General features: G+C 44.8%; 1 protein-coding gene and 1 long non-coding RNA gene across 4 annotated transcripts in view; one reads left to right on the top strand and one right to left on the bottom strand.

Annotated features, from left to right (window-relative positions):
- The window catches only part of LOC107052080, a 139058-nt gene that overhangs the window by 60117 nt on the left and 53236 nt on the right, over positions 1 to 25705 (top strand). Inside the window, exon 2 of the long non-coding RNA XR_003074821.3 lies at positions 1105 to 1211. This is a non-coding gene — a long non-coding RNA (uncharacterized LOC107052080). The remainder of the gene's footprint in view (positions 1 to 1104; positions 1212 to 25705) is intronic.
- VEGFRKDRL (vascular endothelial growth factor receptor kdr-like) overlaps positions 1 to 25705 on the bottom strand; it is a 123330-nt gene that overhangs the window by 90767 nt on the left and 6858 nt on the right. For all 3 annotated transcript variants that reach the window (XM_015278582.4, XM_015278583.4, XM_420292.8), the window contains exon 2: positions 1259 to 1355. In XM_015278582.4, the coding sequence (XP_015134068.2) occupies positions 1259 to 1355 (97 nt within the window). The remainder of the gene's footprint in view (positions 1 to 1258; positions 1356 to 25705) is intronic.

The raw sequence follows: 25705 nt of genomic DNA, 5'->3' as shown, positions 1-25705 counted from the left end.
AAATACCATTGTAAGGTTGTTTTGACCTCATAAGCCACACAGCTAGCTGGAGGTATTTGGAAAAAAAAATGCCTTACACTCCAGAAAACATCACAGATTTACACAAAATGAGTCAATTTACCCTTCTCTATAAACACTGTATTAGTTAGACTAGGAAAAAATCAGAAGAGATGTATTTATCAGCATAACCTACAGCTGAGATCCACCTTCCCACTGTTCTTTCTCACTGCCTTCAGTGGCTGCAAGAAACCAACAGCGTAGTAGCTACACTCACGGGGACTTTGCAAGAAGATGTAAAAAAGTGTGAGCAAAAAAGTGTAAAAGAATTTGTGATAGTTTGGATTACCTTCAGCCTTCTCTACTACAATGCACGCTGAAGGAACTGAAAGACAACTTCTCACAGCAGCTTTGCATTTAAATCACATTCAGAACAAGTGGAACACCTATGTACACCCCAGTCAGAGACCCTCTGTGTGGCCAAGCAAGTTAATTTGTGTCCTGACAGAGCAGGAGGAGCTCGGACTCTTCACACTGATTGCTCGGCTGTGTGTCCCCCAGCTGTGACAAAGCTCTGTTGCCCATTTCCACATAAGTCACTGCTGACATCTTGCTTGTTTCTTGCATGGCTACTTTTTACATATTGTGCCAAGAATTGAATTGCTGCCAGAATTCATGATCTATGGTCTGGTTTTTATGATCCTTGTTTATCTTTGATTTAAAGAATATATATTGAAACAGGTCAGGTCTTCGAATATACACATACTGACTGCTGTTTATTTAATTGTCATCTTCTAGGTTAGGCAGTATTTGAGGTTAGGAAGTTTAAGCTTATATACACATTTTTGTCTTTATACATATGTATAACTATATATATATATACAGCCATTTACTGATGGACAGGGGGAAAAGAGTGATTTTAGCTGCAGAGGAATTGAAGCTGCAACTTTTCAGGCAAAGATTTCCAGCCCTGTCCTTAAGCACACACATCCCCTTCCATAAGCTTTCCTGTGTGCTGACTCAGGGCTTTGCTTTGGTCCCTTTATGATAAAAGGAATAAAGTGGGCTGAATGCTGACCAGAGACTTTTCTCTCTGCTTTGTTTCAGCCCAACAAATTCTCCTGAAATGCACCCGAGGGAAAGCATCGCCAGTAGCAGATCATGGCTGTCCAGCAGTCTTTGCTCCCCCCTGCCCAGAAGCCGTGCTGTGCAAGGTAATCAGTACAACCGAGGGATCCAGCACTGCTGGAACAATCCTTACCTGCATTTTATTTTTAGATCTTCTCCTGGTAAGATGACAATGTGGTCTTTTGCAATGCTCAGCACTGGTTTCTCAAAAAATTCATCCTCAGCAAGACCTGACCCAAATAAAGAAGAAATCATAGTTAGGCAGGCTATTCACTGTGGTTAGAACATGCACAATACTGCCGAGGAAAGCTTTTTGTTTTGTAAATAGTTCCTAATTTGGGGGCCCACACAGGGCTTTAATTTATACTGATGCAATTCAGTTGAGCGTGGAGTTGCACGGTGCCCACTGAGATCCCCTCCATTTGTTTTTCTTCCCCTTATTCACCCCTTTCTTTTCTAACACCGAGCACCTGCATTTCTGCTCATAGTCTTCCTGCTTTTATTTAGAGCTGGCTGTGTTACTGCATTATTACAGTTTCAGGACAACAGATTAATTTCAAAAGAATTTTACACAAATACAGAACTGGAAAGAATCAGTCTGGGAAACAATGTGATGTATCAGGTCATATATTACTTTTCAGTTAATAAGAGAAAACAATAATTCTGGGAAGTAGCTCTTTGACTCGCAACTGTGAAGCATCTGCTGCATTAAATGCAAATTAAAAGCCTACTGTTTTCCAAAGCAACGTTCACACATACTGCATTTGAACTAAATGGCAAGCTGCTTCCTTTGAGGCCATCGGGGCCGTATACTCTGTAAGGCAAATATGCAGAAGTGTCTGAGCCACCATCCCCAGTGCATGTCATGAGATCTGTCAGCTCAAGAATGACAATGGTCTTTATTGACAGTAGTGATAAAGGCTGCTCTCATCACCTCTTGGCACAGGGAAGGCCTTCAGAAGAGCCACCCTTCCAAGGGCAGATACAAGCGCTAAATGTGATGAGATATGCCCAGCCCCTTGCAGATGGCTGCTTGAAGGGGGACAGCTGGTAAGCCTGGACCCATGGCAGCGTCAGCAGCTGAGCCACGCAGGGGAGCCGTGCAGGGGAGCCGTGCAGGGGAGCCTGCTGCTGCTCTGGGGCTGAATCCACAGGCACCACGCTCTGAGTGCTCCTGACAGCTGGCTGCAGAGTGCTGAACGTGGAACTGCCCTAAATGAGACCCCTATCTGAGTGTACATCTAGGGCGATAGCGTTTTCAGAAAGTGAAACTGAGAAGAAACAGAAGTGAGGCTGGCCAGGCTGGTTTCCTTGTCCAAATTCAAAGTAACATAATCAAGGAGAGGAGAGAACAGGCTTAGATAAGTATCTCAATTTCCAAAGCTCTGACATTAAAGCTTTATGTTTTCTTTCCCCTCCTGCTCTTCAAATCTACATCTTCTCCTTTGCCTTGAACTTGATAAGCCAGAAATCTATAGCTGGGTTTATAACAGAGGCATTATACTCAGCAGAATAGTGAAGATAACATATCTAACAAAAAAGAAACATAAGGGTTTAACTTTTCAACTGGATGAAACAGTGATTTTCTTCCCTCCCACCTCCCATCTCCTCTCATCTCTTCTTTGCTGGGTTCAGTTAAATTCTCTTAGCTTGGTATATGCTCTCAGCATGGAGAGTGAATCACTCCCACTTTGGAGAGCCTGGCTTCTTCCAGGAGCCACTCAGACTCCCATCAGAGGCTTAGCGGAGGTCAGCTCATCACATGGTCCCAGATGAGCCTCCCCAGAGGCATTCCGCCCAGCCCACATGTTGGTCAGCTCCTTTCAAGGGCACACTGAGCCTTCCTACAGACCTTCAGCTGAGGATCCGCATCAGTCCTGGCCATTGCAGAGACCTCTCCACCCTCAGTTTTACAAAACTTATGATACTGTAGCTCTTTCTAATGTCCTTTGCAGAGTAAGGAATAAATTGAAGAATAAGAATATAAGAAAGAGTAAGAACATAAGAGATAATAAGAATAGAAGAATAAGAAAAACTTGGAGTCTGGCCAAGAAAAACTCCCCCCAGTGCAGCTGTGCGTAGCATGGTCCTACCTACAAACTGCTGTTTGCTACTACAAACTGCTGTTACATGCATGTGATGCAGTGGATGCTGGACAGTCATAGGGTCCAGCCCTGCTGTTCCCTGGTTGTTTAAGAAGTGCAGTTGCTCCTAAACACCTTCAGGATGACTCATACAAGGTGTAGCATCACAATCAGCAAAGAAGCAACAGGAAGGAAAAAAAAAAGGCAATCTACACAGGAGGAGATCACTCTGGCAAGTACACCTTTGCTCTTGAATCTGAGCCCCCACTGTATTCTAGAAGCACACTGTTTGCATGGAGCATGGGATGAGGTTCAGTATGTATTATACACAAACGATCCCAAAAATGGCCAACGTAGCTTTGAAAATGTTTGGCAAGTGTCATTGAATTAGCCAGCTGAGGGTTCTTCTAGTCTTGTGTAACTTTTGCAGGACACAGCTATAATCCCAATCCACTCTGGGCTGATCACACTGTGATGACTTCAGCCAGTCCTGCTCCAACTTAGAAAATCCAGGTGTTCTGACTAATACTTTCTTTGGCTCCTCTTGTGCCATCAATTGTTCTTAGGGCTCATGGGGGCTAAGCTGGCATTTCAAGCTGGCCTTTGAACAGGCCTGGCTTCTGCCTCTCGGTCTGCAAGTGCTGGAGGGGCCTGGGGCAGCGGGCACTGGACCTGAGCCGCTGTTGTGATGGGAGCTTAACGCAGTCCTTGGGCTCTCATAGCTCTTTAGACTGTTTTTGATAAAAGGAAAAGTATTTTTCAGTTATTCTGTTTATACATCTGAGGTACTTCTTTCCTAAAGTTTATCTTGGCTTCAGGAGCTGAAGAAAAGGATAAGCAAAGTGTAATTTCAGTGCGTTTCTACCCCATGGAGGACAGGAGGAGAAATTCCTCTGCCACACACACACACTGGGTTGCTGCTGCCAGGTGACAGAGGGCTTTTATAAACACAGTGTGTGCCCATTACTGGCATGTCTGAGCCAACGCTGAGTGGACTGAAAGAAAAACATTGCAGGGCAAAACCAAGCAAGCAGTGCAGGAAGAGGCTGTGCTGCGCTGGGTGAGCACGCCAAAGCTGGAGCTGGCAGGGTGAGGCTTCACGAGATGTTCAGCCTCCCTTGCTCCCTTCAGAGCTGGATTTCAACTTTGGAGGCAAAGTTGGGGCTTGGATACAGTGCTTTTCCTTCTCAGTATGTTCCGTGAATGTTCACCATTTTACGGCATTTCATTTTCGTTTTATGGCTTTAATCATTAACTGCCTTCTCAAAAACCAAACGTTTTCACAGCTAGCTACAAAAGCACCAGTGCTGTGCCTGTCCCTGCCATTCTCTTTGTGAAGCTGACACTGAAGCATCCTTCCTTAGACCTTCTAGTGTGGTTTGGGATACGATGCTAGACTGACAATGCTGTGAAATTAGGAAAAGAGACTATTGCATATTGCAAGGCTCTATATAGGTCTTTGCCCAACATCCCCTCTTTAAACCAAGGGACAGGTATGTTCTTCATGGGGACTGATGCGGAGCTATGATATTAGATTCCTGCTCTCGATTCCTGGTTGTCAAAGCAAGCTGGTTAAAGCAAGGCAAGCATAGTGCATCATCTAGGAAGAGCCCTGAGCCTGTGCAGACCCTCCGCCCAGGGTCCCACTTGCAACTTCTGTTTCCAAGATTTTGTTCCTACTGCCAGTTTAACATTCTGCTGTTGTTAAGAGCAGAAAACCCCAAACACAGCAGAACTGCACAAGTCCCTGGGAGGGAAATGTGAAAGGTTGACTGATACACTGTCCAGGGAAGAAAAGTATATTGAAAACTGTTTTTCCTGGGACAATCTGATTTTGTAGCCCAGCCAACATGAAGCCTGGGAGGATCCCCAGGCGGAGGACGACGTGTGACCTCCTTCACCTCTGTCAGATGTCTCCCTCCATCCCACTTGGCTGAGGGACATCCCTCCCACGCTAAGCAAATGTCTGATTGTTCATGCTAGGGCCATCGGTGAGCACGGATAAAAACTATTTGTAATCTCTGCATCTTACTGTAACAGTCTTCCTTCGAGCGTCCTTTAGGCACTGTATGTACCCACTAGCTATGCCAAAAAGAGCACTCACAAATGCTTCTGAGATTGAGTGTATGTAGGTATCACACACAGTGACAGCTAACGTCGATCTGATATCTGATTAAGAAATCCACATGCCCCTTTTGGGCACTGTGGCACACAGAGGAGGGGAAAACTGAAAGAACAGCATCAAAGAGCACCTAACCTCTGCATCAGATGACAAAAAAATGATTGCCAGGCAAAGCGCAGCCCGCTGTGCTGACAGCTAAGTGAAGCAGGTTAGACCAGGGCCCACGAGGACTTGGGCACACAAATAGTTTTTGCACATGACTGAACTCTGGGGACTATTTATGTGTGTAAAGTCACTCTTATGCACAGATCTGGGCCTTAGGACACATCAGGTCTCATTAGGAAGGACTGGAAGTCACAGCTTTAGAGCTGATTTTGGTAGGCAAAGGAGAGAGATATATACACAGTATTTAAAAAGCTTTTTTTTTTTGTTGCTGGCAATAGATTGGGAGCATTTCTGTAAGCCATGCTTATCTTGGAGTGTTTCTGAAAGTTACAGCCTAGATCAGGAGCATCGTCTGTGCTCTGAAAGTGCTCTGTGGGGTCACTGGGGGCTCTAAGAACAGCACGCATGGCCCTGCTCACAATAATAAGGCACTCATCAGTAATGTAGATGATGAGCCGCCTGCCAGGGAAGATGCCAGGGATGATAGCTCAGTCTTCCCATGCGGCCTTGTGTCTGCAGCACTGAACGACACAAAGGAGAGACAGCGCACTTTCCTCAGATACCAGGGTGCCTCATTGCAGGGTGAGCACATCTGGAAAGTGGACAGGTGCCAGTTTTGTATTTTCATGAGCACATCCCCAAGGAAATCCTACTCTCACCAAAATTAGAAAGTTCAAGGATTCAGTGGAGCACTGTGTATTTTTAAACCAAGGGCCTGTAATCATTTTCAGATTTATCTGAAGGTCATTCTCTATGAAAAGAGAGGAAAGGATGGTACTGCTAGCAGTGTGGTACCACTTGCAATATTTGGTGTGTTTACTAGGTCTTCATCCAGAATCAGCATTCACTTGTTATTACTGAGTAATTTTCTTTGCTAAAGTAATTACTTTAAAGACTTAAAGAAGCAGTAGCAAATGACTAAGAAGACATTAGAAGACCTCTCTCCACTTCTGTCGTGATTTTTGGTGGGAGAAGGACATATAAGTTTCGATTCTGCTAGACTCATGCATTCACATCAATGAAATAGCTTATCCTCTGTTCTAAATGCAAGATTCTGTAAATTAAGTATTATTGATGGCATTGACTTTCCCAGCAAAGAAGAAGGGATGCTCTTGAATCCAAGGTTCCGGCTGTAAGTCAGGACGGACCCTCTCCATTTTCAGCTAGTGGATGCTGTCAAGCCACCAGGCGGGTACTGAGCCAGTACAGAGGGCAAAGGCTCGGCATCCTCAGGCAGGAATCTCCCGGAGTAGTCTGGCAGCATAAATACTCTGTGTGGGCACATAACTGTATAACCTGAACAACACTCAGAACTTCCATTCCTAAAGAAGGTGGAGAAGTTAATCCCCAGTGAAATTAGCCATCAGTAGCTCATCAGGAGAGACTGTTAAGATTCTTTCAAAATATTTTAATGCTAGTGTTAACCCACAGTGCAGCAGTTGTCGTGTTTTTGTTGATTATCCAAGGCAGAGGAGCTAGCATTTGTTTGGCTCGCTGAAGAGAAAGGGGAGCAGTTCCCGGCCATTCTCTGTCTGCCACAGATGGAAGCTTGGTGTGGCTCCAGCGGGGGCAGGAGGGTGGGTGTAAGTGTCCTAGTGACAACAACAGAAAATTTGATCATTAGTCTTGAGTGGAGACATCTACCCCAGCACAGTGAGAACAACCACAAAGTAGAGTAAGTGTTTGAAGATAAGATAAGGCATTGGCCCTTCTCTTGGGATTTGTTCCCACAACTTTTCCTCACAACTGGATGCATAAGCATTTCCTGATCAAGTGGCACAGGGTCACTCTGGTTTCCTTCTGTAATCAGCAGAAACGCTTCAGCAAGGCCACCTGATTGCTTTGTGCGCTGACGGTTAGAAACCACGGTGTTAATTAACAGGAACTTGGCTCTGTCAGAAATCAAAGCACAGCCTTTTGAGTTCTGCTACACCTGCTCCAAGGCAACTCTCTGAGCATGCAATGCCACGTGCGTGGCTTTCCATGATATGGATCGCCGTATCAGTTGCAGATTTATGGAAAAAGGCCACGGAAAGCAACTCTAGGTCAAGATTGTTTGGACTTTGGTGGCAGCAGCTCATTAATCAGGGCCATTGTTTTCCCTCTGATTCTACAGAGTATGGAGTCCCAAAGAATGACAGAGATATCACTGCCCTGGGCTTACACTGAGTTATGGAGGGGGCATGTCCTTTCTTTGTAACTGCATGACAAGCCCAGAACTTAGATCTACAGCCCTAAAATAAACATGAGATCTGGGAAAGGAGGTGGCAACATCTGCAGTCATCTGCCATGCACTCAAGCACAATTTAAAGTATTTAGGAAATGCAGTAATCTCGTGTTGATGGAGAAAAGGCTGGGAATGTTGTTATTTCATGATCTAAATTATGGCAATTCCTCTGGGAAAGAGAAGACCTGGCACGTCTCCATGGTTAGCAAGTATGCAGACCCAGTGGGAGAGAGGCACACTCATACAAATGAGACCATACTATGTGCTAAAGACTTCAGGAAAAAAAAAAACAAAACAACAAAATACGTGAGGTATGAAACTGTCTTTGCCTTTCCCCACAACATGGTTTCCTGATAAATGCTTTAGGGTTGCAGATGCAAGTGTTCCCAATGATTCCCAGATTGGATTGCCTCACTGGAGCTACAGACATAGCTTTCATTCTTCCCTGACTTTGCCCATCCTGAGGAGGCGGCACATCCTGCAGGCTGTGAGCGGGAGAAGCCAGCATGGACAGCAGCCCACCACGCTCACCTTCTGCCTGCCCTTCGCCTTCTCCCAGCAGACTCAAGCCGCTACTCTCTCTTCAGATATAAGTTAGCATTTCTCTGGAAGTGATTCTGGACAAGATTTCTCTCCTTTCTCCAGACCACTGGGTAGGAAAATGAGAAAGTAGAAGACTGTCCCGATCTGTCTCCACATTCCCTGTGTCACTGTGACAGCTCAGAACTTTTACTGCAGGTGAGCTCCTGGGAGCATATCTGTGTATGGATGGACAAATCATTTTTATCGCATACCAACTCAACTCTTCTTCATAGCTACAGACAATAAAGCGTGGATCAAGTTATGACTCCAGCTTGTCAAAACCCTACACTCAATTCCCTTCAATCTAGTCAGAATTGCTCTAGAGAGGGTAATTTGTATGCAGCGAGCAGTTACTTAGAAAGTTCACATGTTATAGAAGGAACATTTAAAAACACTTTTAATTAAATTACCTTATTATTTTGAGTAGCTATCAGCAGATTAGCTCATTTATCAAAGGTGACACGTAAAGCTGAAAAGTCAACAGCAGTAATTCACAGACTTCATGTGTGTCACATAGCGCAGCACTGAACGTTGCGTTCACTCACACATCAATGGGATTGAATCTGGCACCTCTATATTTCTTTCAAACTTACTTGTTTTGCACAGCTGCAAATAATGAAAGCAGTTGTTGTGCTGACTCCATTCCAAGAACTATTCCCCAACCTGCTCATGTGTGCAGAAAGAATCAGTCACTATTTAAATCTATCTTGATTTGGGCCAGGACCTCTAATGAAAAACCAAGTAGTAAATCTCTACTGATGCAAGCAGTGACTTCTCTCCTGTTCCTACCCAGTTTTTACACTCATACTAGACTTCTAATTGGCCGTAAAGGTGCTGCCTATATTCAAGATAAGAGTAAAGTCCTTGAAACTAGATATTCTATAAAAGAGAATGGACTTTAAAATTCAGAGCATTGGTAGAAAGTCTTCTCTACTATACAATTTTATAACTTCCTAATATTTTTCTACTGCATTGCCAATAACCATCAGATAAAAAAAATGGCCAGTAATTTATGTGTGGATATGATATGGTCATACATATTTTTTTCACTTGCTGATAGCACCATTATTGCACACCTCTCGGCAGACTGGAGGATGCATACAGTGCTTCCTGTACTATGGTAGCACTTTCTGCATGGGAACATGGTGCACCACAGCAATACTACAGCTGCATGCTGGTCAGTCCATTTGCAAGGCATCAGGCAGGGAGAATGCAGTGTGGTTGATTTCTCTGAAGTCAGTAAATTGCCTTTAGTTCCATGTTTAGAGGGGAATAAAAAACCCACACATGCACCAGCTCATGATTCATCCCGACTGCCAGCAGAGGTCAGGCTCAAGGCTGGCAACACGGAATACTAAGGAGGGATTTCCCTTTGGTCACCTTAAAAGTTGCTAACATCAGAGACCAGCAGTGATGAATTTTTTTGCAAGAAGTCAATAAAGTTATGCTGGTTTCACACATGTTAAAGACCTGTTCTGGTATCTGGTAGTACAGGCACCTAAGCATACTGCTAGAGCCACGAATCAATTAACATGCAACAGTACTTCAAACTACTGAGTAAATTAAAATTTTGTACTGTAAGTCAGCCTACTCCTTTGACAATAAAATCCTAAGTGAAGGAGTCTGGAAAAGTGTAAGATAGACACCCTAGAGAGACGTTACAATGGCCAGAGAGAAAGACAAGTTACGTTAAATTCCAGTTTAGCAAAAAGTTTGTTTCTTTGAATGCATTGTAAGGTCTCTGCCATCAGCTTCTACATCTGCCTTCAGCCAAAATATAAGGAAACTCATCCCTACCTCTATGCTTGTGGCTCATCTCCAACCAAGACAAAATATTTCAGTGCTGCAGAGATGTTTGTTTTCAAGAAAGCCTGGGTTTACTTACTGGTTACAAGTTAATGTGTTAGAATATCATTTTCCATTGATGCTCAGTCAAGGATCAGTAGTCTGAGTCTACAGATGGGAACGGTTAGGATACTAAATATTTGCATTTAAATCTCAGCTTTGTATCGTAAACCAATCTCAGGTGTCAGGGATGATTATTTAACTACCTTTGTCTCAACGCTGTTGAGAACAGTTTGCGTATCTCAAGCAAAAGTTCCGTGTGGTTTAAAGCATGATTTGTTGTTTTTTGGATGTGATTATTTGCCACATTGTCTAAACCTGAAGACCAGGAGTCCCTTCCGTAGATTTGACACTGCTTTCTTGCACACTGTAATGGGGCCTTCAGAAGCTACAGTAATTAAACTCTGGTAAATCAGAGGGCTTAGCAGGAAGGATTGGAATCACAGAAGATCTGATACAAAGGGCAGCTGTTTATCTGCTTTTACTGTTGAAAGCCGTAAGAGTCTGGCAGAGAAAAGAAAATCTTCCGAAGGTTGAGTTATATCAGCCTGTGCAATTCATCTCCCAGAGGAAGCAATGATGCCAGCCCTATCTTTAGGAATTGTTAAAATTGGAGGAGATGAAGTGCTAGGAGATGTCGTTCAGAAAACATTTGCTGGTGACCTACATGAAGCAATCTCTGAGTGCTTTAGCTGTCGCATTTAGGGCAGTATTAGGGCCACTCTCCCCTGCTGAGAACAGAGCAGGTTTCTTCCCTTCACAGATTGCTTTAGTCCTACCTCATCACTGCTGGGACTGAAAGGCAGAGCAGGATTTTTTGGCTTTGGGCTCAACTGTTGATAAACCAAACCTCAGAAGAAGACAACAGCTGTTTTCTAAGAAACGCAAGAGCTGAGAAAGGAGCTTGGAGGAGGATCTGCTGAATGATAAGAGGATGGTTTGCTAAACAACCTCTGACCGTGGTCCATGGCTAAATCCCAATGTTGCCACAAAGCAAACTGTCTGCCTACTGCCACCCAATGTTCCTGGATTAGTTGTTCAGAAAGACTGCCTCACATCTTGGGCCACTTGCCCCAAGGTTTCCAGCTTGAAGCCTTGCCAGTGTGAATGTGGCAGTGAGCCCTGCTCCCTGGGTGCCAGTGGGTCATGCATGCTGCTTCCCACAAACCCTGGTGGGAATAGGGTAATAAGTATTCTCAAGCACTTGTGGGATGGTGAATTCCTCCTCTCCATCACCCAGCCCTCTTTTCTAGGAAAAATATCAATTTGTGTGGAAACTCTTCCTGGTACAGAACATCTGTGCCCTCCTCTGTGATGAATCACTGACCTGCAGAAGGAGCAGGGAGGTCAAAAGAGAGAATGAGCTTCAATCAGAATGGGGAAGGTGAATGGCCAGAGTGAAGCAGAACAGAAGCACACACCCAGTTAGTGTTGCCTTATCAGTTTTCCTTGAGCTATAAATCCAGAATTAAATAAGCCAGAACCTCCCAAGATCAACCCAACTGACGCACTGCACTGAACCGCAACAGATTCCATCAAATCGCCAGGCTCACATGTGTCAGAGAAGTACAAGTGCTAAGTGACAGTAAAATCTGCTTGGCAGGTAATTGCTCTGTTTTCTCAGTTTCTTAAGAAATGGGCTGAGACCAACTTTGGACTTGATGCTGGAATCTGTTTTCTATCAGCTCTGCGTTCCACTTCTGTCGGCTTTGTGTGCCTGTCTCAAGACATTCTTGTTTTTTGTTTGTTTGTTTTGAAGGGTGGGAGGTTGCTATTTTGGGAGACGAGATAAAAGCTGTTTGCTTGAGATGGGGAGAGAGAACCTACCCATGTGCTTACGAAGCCTTGCAGTCCCAGTTACAGTTCTGCAGCCCCGGGCAATGTTACGTTATCTCTCGCCTGCAACCGCCCTGTGCAGTTTGGCCTAACTAGGTCTGGAAGCTTGTTTCCTCACTGGTTTGCATTAAGCTGGAAAGTACCAATCAGGCCCAGGGAATTGGCTGCAAAGCATTTCTGAAATCCTTCTTAATGACAAACTCCATCAGGCCGTGGATCGGGGCTTCACTTCCCTGCAGCCGCCACCGCACCGCTACCCTGACGTGACCCCAGCTTCTCCCCTGTTTGCTGGGCTTCTCCACAGCTGTGACATAATGTTTTTGATGGCAGCCTTTGGAGGAATTCTGCTTGTGGCAATGCAGGGATCTGCTTCGAATTAGCACTGCACATATTTACCAAGTCTGCATAGCATGGCTGCCTGTTGACAAAGACCCCTTCTTCTGTCTGCCGCTGCTTTCCAGATCAGCTCACTCACCCTGCGAAGGCTGGGGGGAACTCCAGCCCAGGGAGAGGCAGCCAGTGGGGATCCACAGGGCGGGATGCCCAGAAACAAATCTGCTTTTTTAGTGCCAGATCCTGATTATTGCTTTACTTTAAAGGGCTTTGTAGGGGTCACACACCTCAAGCACTCCATCTTGCTGCCCTGGTGCTGGCTACGTCCCTGCTGCTCAGCCCCTCTGCTCAGCAGTCCCCTCTGGGACAGGTTGGCTGGGTACAGCAGCTCAGAAGGAGCTCTGGCACAGGGGAGATGACTGCACAGCAACCTTAGGTTTGCTTTGCGGGATCCTGCTTTCAAAGGTGCTTCACCACAGCCACTTTGAGGAAAAGAAAACACTGCTGGGTACCCAGGAGCAGACCCGGTTTGCATTAAAGCCACCTACGCCATTCAGCAAAAGCTGGGCAGGAAATTCTTCTCCCTTCATGTCTAAATATTTAAGATCTATTTATTTATTTTAATTCCTGTTGTTCATAAGGATAAAACAAAAATCCCTCAAAGGTTTGTTGTTTTTTCCTTTTTTTTTTTCTTTCTTTTTTTTTTTTCTAATTATGAAAAGCAACAACAGAGGAAGGCTCATCTAAAAATAGCCAGATATTTAGGGCAGGCCCTGGTAGTGGAAGACACAGATTGAAAGGCCTGATTCCACCAAGGAACATGGTGTCTCCTTCATCCTACACATGTATTTCAGGGATGGCCATGGCATGGCTGGGCTGTGACCAAAAGCACCAGCCTGGCTCGAGAGCCCCTCCTGCATTTAGCCCAGACACTTTCTATACCAAATTTTGTCACCAAATTTTGTTTTTCTACTGTAAATCTATTTTCTTATAATACTCCAGAATGGTTCTGTTTTTACTACTGGTCTCAAACAGAGCAGAAATAAGTCCACTACTGTTTTCTTTCAGCCCAAGAGTTCATTGCAGTTCCTATAGACAAAATGTGCAGTTACCCTTTGAAGAATAAAATTAGTTCTTGAGCTGGACAGGTAACAAAATCAACAAATATGACTTTAAGTGCCATTACATGAAGAAAGCAGCTCCTCTTTTTTGGACCTCTCTCCTGCCTACTCTTGTCGAGTAGCGGAAGCCTTGATTAGACATACAGAACTGTATGAAAATGACTGAGAGAAAAGGGAATCATGAAAGCTAAGTGAGCACTGAATGAAAGTGAAACCTTACCACTTGGATTCAGGTAGGGAGGTGTCCCAAGGCTGGAGATGAAGGAATAATGCCAATGCGCGCAGACAATAAGGATCCTTCCCATTCCGAATCCACACACACAGCACGTAGTGCACAGTCAAGTAATGGTGGTTTTTATTTGTATTTTTTCTGAACATGTAATAAATTAATGCAGATGCCTGGATCTGTATGACCAAGCCAGGATGAGACCAGATGCTAATATAGCCAACAACATGCAGTACTTTCATTCAGAGAAACATGCTTGTTTTCCAGCTGGAAAGGGAAGCTGACCATTTTGTTGCACTCTTAAGATATTGAAATGTTTATATCAATTTAAAACAGACTCTTAGGGAAAGTACAAAAACAAAGAATTTTCAGACTGAGACTTCAGATGCCAAGTTGTAAACCCTTGGCTAAAAGGACTTAGGGCAGAAACAACTGCAGAGCATTAACTGCATAGCAGTGGTTCACACAGGAGCCATAAGAGTAAAGACAGTATTTTGGAAGATTGGGAGGCATTTTGTTTGGGCTTTAGTGCAAGGTCACAGGATGTAAGAAGCTTTGGGAATATAAAAAAAAAGTAAAATTGTAAGTTACTTGGGAGTAAAAATAGCCACTATGCCAAGCAGCAATCCTGCAAACCTTATTCACAGGAGCTGATGTGTTGATAAGAACATCTGTCCAGTGGGACATGCACTGGTTGACATATACTGGTTGCCCATGTTGGCACCATCCTCAAGTCCAAAATAAAGAGACTGTGACAGTGGGCAATGGCCTGGTAATTAAGGGGCAGTTTCCACTGCTAGGAGACAGAAACTCCTATGTGCTCACAACACCACTGGGGAGGACAGCAAATAGTTTTTTGCATTCTTTATTTAATTGAGCTATTTTAAAATTACAAATCCCTAAAACAAGTACTAGATCTGTTTAGCTTTTTAAATATCCTTCTAAAAGGCTTCTGTTTGTTTGTTTTCAAAAAGTTATGTTTCTTTGGATTTTGGCCATGAAAACAGAGTTCATCTTAAGAGATCTGACACGATTGCACAAGGATATCAAAAAGCATGATTCTGTAATCTGTTACATGGCTCAGAAAACACGATCCAGCTCATGCAAGTATAATGGTACTCTCCTGATGAGCGCCTGCCATACAACACCATGGCCACATTAGAGGAATGCTAATGTTTGGGTGCAATCCTAAGGCCAGATTCAGATTGCTTTTTCTGCTGCATATGAACTGATTTCCTTCTGGTCTCAAATATACATCAGCAGCAACGCAGACTGTACAGCCTGGCCTGCTGGCAAGTTAACAATGCTAAGCATAACCTGTTTACAGTTTTAAAATGTGTATGTATGAGTAATTCTCTGCATGATTCATTTAACTGTCTTTGTTGTTCCTTAGCCAATCATGCAGTTATTTTAGAGGATCAATTACTTTATCACTGCAATGAACAAAGGGACTTGCTCTTTTCCCCAGTTTTCAGAGAACATGGGATGTTAAGGAGGGGTCTCAGAGAAAGAAGGAAAATTTATTAATTTTCCTCCATAGTCCAGTTTTGTATCTTCCATGTGTCCCATACAGACATGGATTCCCTTTGAGCCAGTCAGCAGCAGTGGGGACTGCATGCAGCTCTGATTTCACCCTCTCTTATCCAGTGGTGGAGCACAATCACTTGCAGTAGATACAGACTGACTGTTGCACTGGCAGCAGCAGTTCTACCCCCTAGAGCTTCCTAATTCCCATGAATCTTAAAGCCCACTATCATGTGCCTCCCTGTTTTGTTGTGAGCTCTCGGCCTAGTTTAAATGGAAAAGAAATTTGCAAGTGTGTAGTCATACGGCAGAAGGCTTATAGTTGTAATTCAGATACGTAGCAACAAAACAGAAGAAGACAATGAGGAGGCTCACAAACGAACCTTCTATTTGCTTTTGTGTTCCACTGATGCTTCCTAAATTGAGCATTCAGTGTAGAAAACCTGGATTCTGAGGATTTGGAGAACAGTAACGTGCAAACCTTCTCTCCCCTTATCATTAAGCCCTGCTTGAACAGTGAGGTTTAGGTTCTGCAGTCTTTGCTGACCCGACAGGAGGTCAAAGAAAAATCATTTTGCATTCATATCCAAACATAAAATCAGCTTGATGTTCTTTTCCTCCTCATCAGGTGACTCATTCCTTCCCAATACTGCAAAATCAGTGCACTTGGTGACTCCTCATTACAAACCCCAACAGAAAAAGTAATCCAAATACAAAGTTGAATATTTTTCTAACTAAAAATGCAAGCAGGATAAAAACTGCAGCTTTACCTCTTCTGTCTTCTTAAAAGAAAAGACTGTATACCCCAGTCCTGTGCTGGATACGGCTGAAGAGAGAAAGGTGATTTCAGTTACCTGAGGCCTCGACCAACTGATTCACATTTCAGCACAGTGAGGCTCCTACTGAGGATCAGGGATGGGGTTTATACCTCCCCACACTCCGTTCCCATAGCAGTCCAAGACCAGCAGTCAGCATCTACAGCTCACAGCCAGAGGCTGGCTTTGAGAAAAGGCAGGGAGCACCAGGAGCTGGTCTACGGGGAACCCACAAGGAGCTGAGACAGCCCTGACATTTTGGCTCCCTCTTAAGAGCTAAACCTCATGCGCTGTGACAGGACCTATTCTTCCCAAAGCCCAGTTCAGCTGTTAGCACCTCCAAACCATGGGGACCACAAGAGGGCAACGTTCTGAGCTGCTGCCTTGGGGGAATTTGCACCCCTCGCCCCCATTCACAGGGGTTCTGTGCCCGTGCACTGCATTCAGCTCTCTTCTCAGAGTGTGCTTTCATCTCTGCCCATTTTAAAGAAAGCACTGACCACCCCACCCTGTCCTACAACAACTGCAGAGCTATTTACCTCTTTGAAAGGAAATCCCATGTCACAACCCCTAGGAGCACAAGGAATAATGTCCGGAATTCCTTTATCTGTGACCAGGCTTGGCGCAGTCTCTTTCCCGTCTCTTAAGTATACACAAATATATTCTTTTCTTTGTTCAAGGCAATGGGCCCAGATTTTAATGATGGCTTATTATTTATTTTTTTCTAAAAAGGCTTTGGCATCACTAAAGAACAAATGTTCTGTCTTTAGGCCCTTTTGTTCTTCAAGGTGAAAAGTGACTATAAAGAATAGGGAAAATGAATCACTGGTCTTTGCCCTCCATAGTAAATTTGACCCCCCGAGCCTAAAATCAGTGGAAAACGATGCGGTGAGTTTCTCTCCATGGCTGCTCTGCACGACGGCTTTGTATAAAGTGATCAGAATGGCTCTTTGGACACCGTGATTTTCAAACCCTCAGCCTGCTGGTGTCCCACTGGGTGCTGCATACAGGCGGCTGCTTCACGCTGCCGTTCGCCTCCTCCGAGGCCAGCAGAACACTGCAGCCCGGAGCATCTGCGCCAGGAGAGGAGGGAAGCCTATGGTAGGAAGCGACTGGGAGCAAGGAAGTTACAACAGCAATGTTGGCACCAGCAGTCTGAGGGAGGCGGGGGAAGCAGGCAGGAGAAGGAATCTTTCCAGGAAAAGAACATTCATAGCAGATACTTCCAAAAATATAGTATCATCATATTGGAGAAATGTTTCAAGCACTGGCAAGGCTGCTGCCTTGGCCTGCCACTCTTTTCGGTGGATACAGTGCTCTTGCAAATCCGTTTGAAAGAAGTGTTTCTGCTCCTTTCCTGTCGAGTCCTCCCGTGCAAAGAGGAAGACACGCCAAGGGGGGACCGCAGCCGCCCCAAGGGACGTGCGGCACCCGCTGCTCGCTGCGTGGTGATGTTAGAAAGCTGACAGCCTGGTTGCAGTACAAATACCTCAGCAGCTGGAGTTTACTGGCTCTTTTATTTATATTCCTCCAGCACACAGGCAACACCAGATGTGCTGTGGCTGATTCATGTGTATTATGTTTGATGTCTCTCATCAGAATCAACCCTGGGCTAAATTCAGAAACTAAACTGTTTTCAGCAGAGATAAATATTTAGGCAAGTCGGTGATTGGCAAGGCTGTCCCTCCTTTTGCCACCCCTTTCAGACCGAAATAAAGGTAGCAGCTCAGAGCATGAGCACATCAAAGCCCTTGTCTGCAGAGTGAAGGAGAGGATTCAGTAAGACAGAGCTGAAAGCAGAGCACTTACACAACACCATGTCTGTGAGCTGGACCACGGCGCCAAATTAGCACCTGCTCTTATCTGTGTGCTGCCAGGCTCTCCCCTGTCTCTGGGGCATGACAGACTGTGCTGCTCATAGATGCTATCACAGCCTCAGACAACAGGGAGGGGGAATAAATTACACAGCTTGCCTCGCCTTTTGTCAGGTATGGATGTGTGCACAGTAAGCTGCCTTTGGGTGCCGGATAGTGATAAGTCTTGATCTTCCATTGCCCTCTTTGTTCTGGTCCTTAAAGTGTCTGTAGAACACAAAGGTTTCAGTTGTAGGACGGTGACTGCAGAGGCTGTATGCATAGGTTTCTCCTCACTTGCTGACAGAATCTCTCACTTCCACTCACGGAGTGACTAACACTAGGTGAGTAACTCCAGCATGCCCCTCTGAGATTTGCTCCAAGGTCTACATGAAAATGGCCTCTTTCCTGCATTGAGGTCATCCACAGTGAGATATTTCTCAGCTCCAGCTTGCCCACAGCACAGGCACTGCTGTGGCGAGAAGCCTTGTCAGTGCAGGAAGGATGGTCTGGCTGCACAAGGTTCAAATGAAGGAGCTGGAGAAGTTCAGTTGGCTCTTCTCTTATCAATCAATTCCCTGAGACGTTATAGAGGTTCTGCATCATCTGCATCATCTTCACAGTTTCAAAGAGATGCGACTGTTGTGTAACAAAACTAGAAGGCAGTTCTCAGTTTCAACAGCCCAGCATTTCAAATTGCATGCATGTCTGTTTTGAGCAATGCTGATTCTGGATGCATGTACTATGGGCAGTAAACAAGCTGACAGTGTTGATACCATTTATAAAGGCTAGCAAACATCAAAAACTTACCACAAAGTACCCAAAGTCCTGGAGAGAGAGGTTCAGAAATACCTCCCTTTTTTGTATCCTGCCCAATATCTGCTTTTGAACGAGGTCAGAAGAGATTGTTATTCCCATCAGAGTGTTGCTGTGTTGAAATGAGGAATTTTTCAGGAATTTTTCATTAATGTTGGCTCTGGCAGATAAAATATTGGCCATGCCAAAGACAACAAGCTTGGGAATATATTGCTCTTGAGCACAAAGATACCATACTCTTAGCACTGCAGTTCACAACAAATGGATTGCCCCAGCTGACAGGTAGATTAATAGCCATGAAAACTGATAATGCCCATGTATTTCATTGTAGATATATATTTTCCTCCTAATTAAAATGACAGAATAGCATATTCCAATAAAAACTCATTTATGCTGTCCCATTTTAAGTAAGATCAAACACTCGGTAAGAAACTAAGCAATTCGAATTTAGCTTGGTGCAAAGATGAACTTTTACCTTTTCAATAATATGGTCTTTTTGAGACGGAGTAACTACGCCCGAGAAGTGCCATATTGTTGGCCATTTGTATGTCTGAAGAAGTGGCTGAGTGAGTGACAGCACTCACACTGTGGCTCAGTGCCATCCCTCTCTCCAGCTCCTAGCCCCGACTCTAACCCTACCCCTACACCACCATTTGCTTTCTCCATGGCTGTGCTCACCCTCCAGGAGTCTCTTGGGTTGAAGGTCCGATATCCTGTGCTCAAAAATGCAAAAGGCTTCTGTGGAAACTGACACTTAAGACCCAGCATTAAGTTTGGGTAGATAAGGATTTAGGAAAACACTCATGCCTGGAAAGGTACATGCCAAAACGACAGTAACAATAACAATCACAGCAGCCTGCATTTCTAAGATTAGTTTTGTGATCACTTATAAAGGGATTTAACCTCGCCACATGTTTGTGAAGTTGGTAATTAATTACTACTATATACTGCTGGAAACTGAAGACAGATAAGTATCTTACTTAAGATCATACAGGAAGCCTGCAGGATGGCAGGAATTAGAACTGAAGTTAATTGACTCCCAGTTCTGTGCTGAGCTGAACACGGGCTGGAAAGAGCTGACACCAGGGAGGATCTGGGGTGCTCTGCAGTGCCCTCCCTGTGGGGGTGACTGGCAGGGCAAGCACATGGGGCAAGGAGAAAAGAGTGTACAACAGTGTATGCTGAACTTTGCTGCGTGCTGCTCATTCTTCCTCCCCCCAAAAACATGCAAACTCTAGAGCAAGTAAACTCCTGGAAAGAGGGATTTCTCCTTTCGCATCCTCAACTTTGATTAATCCCGTATTTGCTCTCAACATCTTGCACAGTCTCATATCTGAGAGCACTCTATTTCTGTTGGGGTGAATGCAGTCATTATAAACGGGCTGCAGGGGTGTGAGGGCTACCTTCCTTCTCTGAGGAGGGGAAACTCCTCCTCAATGTCAGCACAAGCACTCAGCCACACTCCAGGCTCATTAACCAGCTCTCCAAAAAGCACCTCCAACATAGTTATGCACAGGGGAGATGAGAACAAACTCTCAATCTAGAATCCTTTAACTGTAACAGACACTCAGCAGGGGAATCCATTAGACAGGAGCTGAAAATTAGCTTTGCAAATTTCCCCGTGCCAGAAGACACATTCTAAAGAAAACCAAGAGGCTTTTTGGAGAATGGTTGCACTTGCAGCGACACTGCATCCATTTGCATCTATGTGTACGCTTGTTTCATTATTCCTCTGAGGAATCCTACAACGTATATGCGGGCCAAGAGGCTGAGGGAAGCACCACGTTAAAAAACTGTTAGGAGAACCTGTAGCCTTGCAAGCCTGGGGCATCGATGCCATGCACCTGGTGGTAGCAGGTCAGCAGACTGCAGGGAAGCACAAGCAGGGAGAGGTGTGCCTAGGCACACCTTCTGGCTGGGACAGGCAGCATTTCAGAAGCAGGCGTCACACTCCAGACTGTGCAAAGGTGTTTACAGAAGCTAGGTAGCAAAGACTGACCCAGTCTCTAATCTGTTTCATCCGCTTGGCTCTGTTCCCATGCAAAGTACATGAGAACAAAACATGTTTGTGCAATAGAGCAACAGCCAAACCCAAGTTCTGTAGAAGTCTGTCTGGAAGACAGGGAGAGATTCATTTCTGGCTGTTCAGGCAATGCCTAGTGCAGTGTTTCAGTCCTAATCATTACAACCTTAAACGCCTCAGTATCCTTGTAGTTTTAAGTGGCTTTTTCTCTGATGATGGAAATGGAAAATGAAGTAAATTTATGACTCCCACCACTGTGGTACCTGAGCTGCTTTCTCTCTTCTAAATGCTAACTGCCCCCCCTCTCCAGGAAGGAGATTTACAGAAGAGCAGATGCACCAAGCGGCAAGCATCTCTGTATGGCACAGAATGCCCCGCTGCAGCTGCTGTTCTGGAGTTAATGCTGCTACAGCTGTGCCTCCACGTGAGCTCCCCTAAGGTGTTTCTCAAAGGACAGGGAACCAAAGCTGAGTAGCTCTCACAGCATGGCTTACATCCATCCCACCTGGCCACCCTGGGTGGCTTGGAACATAGCACGTGGCCAACAGCCATCCCAGCATCTCCCTCTCAGTTTGGCTAAAACCCCACAGGCCTGGCCTCGTCCCCTCTGCTCCCAGCCCTCCAAGCCCCAAAAACGTCCAGGCACTGCCATGTCCACCCAAAGTGCTTCTGCTCAACCTCTGCTGTGGAGAGGCTGCTGGACGTGCGCTGTGTGTGACAACGCAGCCGTTCAAGGCAGAGGAAGACATCAAAGCAGATTATGCCCAAACCCATGCTCTTAAGAATGTAAAGGAAATGCAGCCAAAAATGAACTATACAGCTACAGAAAGTTAATGTATGCTCGTTTGTATATCAGAGCATTGTCCTGGGGCTCTCAGTTTCCTCTCAGGATCTATAATGAATAGGCCTGTAAGAGAATGTTATGGCAGCAGAAATTTCTCTTTTCCTACTATTTTACTCAGAACAATATAGAATCAAAACAAAATGGGAGCCTTTCAAAGACTAGTAGGACAATGCTCACTAAAGAACATCACTTCAACCTTAAATGAAGGAGTACAAGAGACCTTTGCCCTGTGTATGTTGAGAATCCCTCCCTCTTTACCATATACACTGCATGAAGATTGCTGTAAGAGATACCGTCCTCACATCCACCACGCCCAAATGCCACCACTTTGCTCCCACAGCCAGCAGATGACAAGACCAGAACCAAGATAAGCAGGAAGAATTTAAAACAGGAAAGATGAATAAAGGAGCAAGGTTGCTCTGAGCTCTTCTGATGATGCTCTTTAACCCCTTTTGCTGTATCTTCTTACATTTGGTTAAGTGTAGCTCTAAATTTAGGGAGCCTGTGTATGGTGATGCTAGACATGGCCAAATATATTGGTCAGCTTGAAAACAAAGAAGCAGCAGCCCAAAGCAATGGCTGTGCAAGGTGTTAGCTGCCTCATTCAGCAAAGTGAAGTACTTATCCAGAACTGTACTGCTGATGGCTCTAATTATGGCCTTACTAATTACTAGCTATCGTTGCTGTTCAAAGGATACAGAATAAATGCACAGGAGGAGTTTAACCACTACATCAGAAATGCCAAGAGCCTATAATCGAAATTCCAGGGTCCTAGGATAAGACATTCATTTCTTCCCTTATGTAAATTGTCAAGCACTGGACTATGGATTAAAGATTACATTTGTCCTTTTGTTGAGGAAAAGGGCTTGTTCTCAGCAGTAGTGGTTTCCACTCTATCAGTTGCATAATGTGGTTGCACAAGGCATGACCCAGGAAAGGAGATGCCACGTGAGATGGGGGAGTAATGACAGCATCACTGCAATTTGAATGCACATCCCTCTATCACTGCACAAGGAGAAAAGCTGTAGTGGCTTTTCTGTGCAGCAGACCAGCCCCTAAAGGACATTCTGCAGTACTGCACAGGAACACGAGCACAGAGCGCAGTTCTGTTACGTGCACTCGCAGACACTGCAGCAAGCAGCCGCCCTTACAAAACCATCTGATTTATGCTGATAAGAAGTTCGGCTCCGTGCCTCATATTTCTGGCCTAATTGATCCTATTCAGTCACGTGCATTACAATGATTATTCCTCTTTTCCCAAGCAATAGCTGCCTGTTGCTGAGACACACATTTATCCCTTTAATGTAAGCTATTTTGAAAACAAGATTTTTATACGAAATTTCTGTTACATCAGGAAGGTGTTTAGACTGTAATTCTTAGCTCTAGTGGTCAGACTGACAGACATCCCAGTCAGAGGTGGACAGAAAGGCAGGCTGTGAACGTCTCGTTGGCCAACCATGTATCCGTGTATTTAAAAGCCTATAAGAACGTTTGGTAGTACTGTGATACCATGATACAGTAGAGTGAAAGAGTAAATGGCCCTGAACTGCAGCTATGCAAACTCTTCTCCATGGGAATCAAGTGCAGCTTTTCCACTAATCCCACTCTGAGCACAGCTCCTCTGCCCTGATTTTCTCAAAAGTGCAGGACAACTTTGGCAAATCAAACTGAGATTTATACGCAGACAAAACTGTCTGCTTTCCACTTTGTTTGTCCTTCTGCCAGCAGCTCTCCAGAAAGCTGTAAGATACTGTCGAGAAGAATGTTAAAACAAATTGTGGCACATATTCTCAGGATGGGAAAAGGAGATGCCTTCTCTTGGGAGCATTAGTCTGTGCTCACGTCCTCGTAGGATGTCACAGTGCCTGTTAGTGGTTGCCTGCCCTAGATGATATTGTACATCAGCTCTGACATGCTGGATAGTACATTAGGAAAGAAAGGTTAAAAATATAATGTTAATAACAACCACAGCTATGCACAAACTTCAGTAGAGATCAACTTCGGTAACCACGAGAAGACAAAGTACTTCACGGTTTATCAAATTAGATTAATAATGGCATTTCACCATGTAGATTTCAACATTACATTTCAAATGCGAAGGAGACAATCACAAAGAAGGTAAAGTACATTGCTAATTTATACCTAATGTTTTTATCCTTGCTATAAAGATCACACTTAGATTAATACGCCGTGAAAACAGAAACCTTAGAACTCCCTAAGGGGACCTTTATTGCCTCTTTTTCTAGTCTAGCACAGCTGACCTGTTATAAGCCTTAGGATATGAGTAACCACATCTACTGGTCTTTCTAGCTGAAAAGTGGATAGATTGGACAGTACCCCCAAATAATCCCATGTCTCCATAATGCTAAGAAAACAAAATCAGCCTTCTATACGTCCTTCTTCAAATATAACGACAAAGTTTCCTGATGGGGATTTGCATCTGGAGCCAGATGGGGAGAACCTCTGTCATCCCCTTCAGCATCCTGCTGCTGTCTGAACTCACCCTGCGCAGGCAGTTCCTTCATTCCCCCAGCTGTACCATTCTGGCCCTTTTGTTTTGACCCGCGCCGCTCCTTCATTAGGGCAGCATGATGCTGCCCAAGTGAGGCTGCATTTTGCAAGTGGTGAAATGCACCAAACCACAGTGACCCAGGGAATGGAGCCACGAGTGTTTATATTACTTGGGGAGACAGCTATGAGAAAACAGACCAACTGCGAGCACAGCCGAGAAACCCCAGAGCAATTCCAAACCTATAAACACATCACATGTAAGACTTGCTTTATCTCCCTTCTGGACGAAGTCAGAAGCCAATGTATCAGTGGGCTAAGTCATAAAACTGTTAACGGGTTCATTAGCAGCTTCATGCTCACAACTGGGCCTTGCTTTCCCAGAGACCCTCAGTATCGTTATATTTGGAAAAGTCATCGCTGTGTGGGATTATGAGCTGTGAGAAACACAGGCCCTCTTTCAAAGTGAGATGGGCCAACAGCACTGAGATCACAGCCAAAGGAGGTTCTGCCCCAGGCAATCCCTCCCCATTGCATGCCGTGCTTGGTTCATGCTGACGTAGGATTTTGCAGATTAATTACTCTCTCTGGTAATTCCTATTGGGCCAGCCCCTCGTCTCTTGCCTTATCTGTTGCTCCATCCTTACTCAACAGAAAAATTGCCAAGGTCGAAGAAAAGTTGCTTTAAGCCCAAGAACATCCAGGAGGCCCAGAAGGACCGGATCTTCAGGGCCAAAATAAACATGAAGTGAAAGCATACACTGCTCCGTGAACAGCAGCAGGGGCTGGCAGCCCCGAGGGACCGGCTGGTACTGCAGCCTACGTGTGGGGCCACACCAGCTTTCCTTCATCATCCGAGAGTAAGCAGGGAACCGAGCTTTCTCAGAGTGAATTTTCATTTCCAGAACAAATTGGGATTTTCCAACAAGATCGGTAAAATCTCTACCTTGGAAAGCATGCAGTGAAACAGCAGCTTTTGGTGCGTTCTTTTCTCACTCAGATTCTGCTAAAAAAAAGTATAAGCGACCACAATAAAATAAACGTTCTCAGTCACACGGGGGCAAATTCAAAGACAGGCTACTGTCTGAAGCTAAGCTACGGCTTTAACCCTGTGTAACTGAGAGCAAAGACGGTCCCAAGTGCACGAACATGAAATGAAAATAATCCAGACACCATCCATTTGTAGCAAAAAAAATGTGGCTAGCCAAAAGGTTAGCGATCCTCTCTGCTTTACACCCTGTCATAGCTTAAACTGTGTTCAAAAGGTTCTCAGGGTGACATCATTGTTTGCATGTATTTGAATCACTCTTTAATTGTAATAGTACAAAACCCTTTTAAGTAGCCAAACTTGCTGTTTAGCTCCCTCCTGCTGTGTCATGCAGCAGATATAACTTCCTCGCCTCGTACACATCTACAAAGAGATCTGGGAAAAGCATTTCTCCCCACATCTGGGCGCTGCATTATTAGCTCTTCTGCTATTCCATGTAGGTTAAGGAGAAAAGCAGCGGTGGGCTTTAAGCGGTGGCTGTCTGCAAAATCCTTTCCATTATCTTTGCAAATTAGCACCGATAGCGTTAACTCAGGAGAGATGCAGCAGTGCATTCCATGGGCACCCTTCCCTATGCAGAGAGGCAGGATGGACCTGGCGACCCAGAG

This window comes from Gallus gallus, chromosome 4 (assembly GCF_016699485.2).
Source record: "Gallus gallus isolate bGalGal1 chromosome 4, bGalGal1.mat.broiler.GRCg7b, whole genome shotgun sequence".
NCBI lineage: Eukaryota > Metazoa > Chordata > Aves > Galliformes > Phasianidae > Gallus > Gallus gallus.
This window is presented reverse-complemented; position numbering and strand designations above follow the sequence as displayed.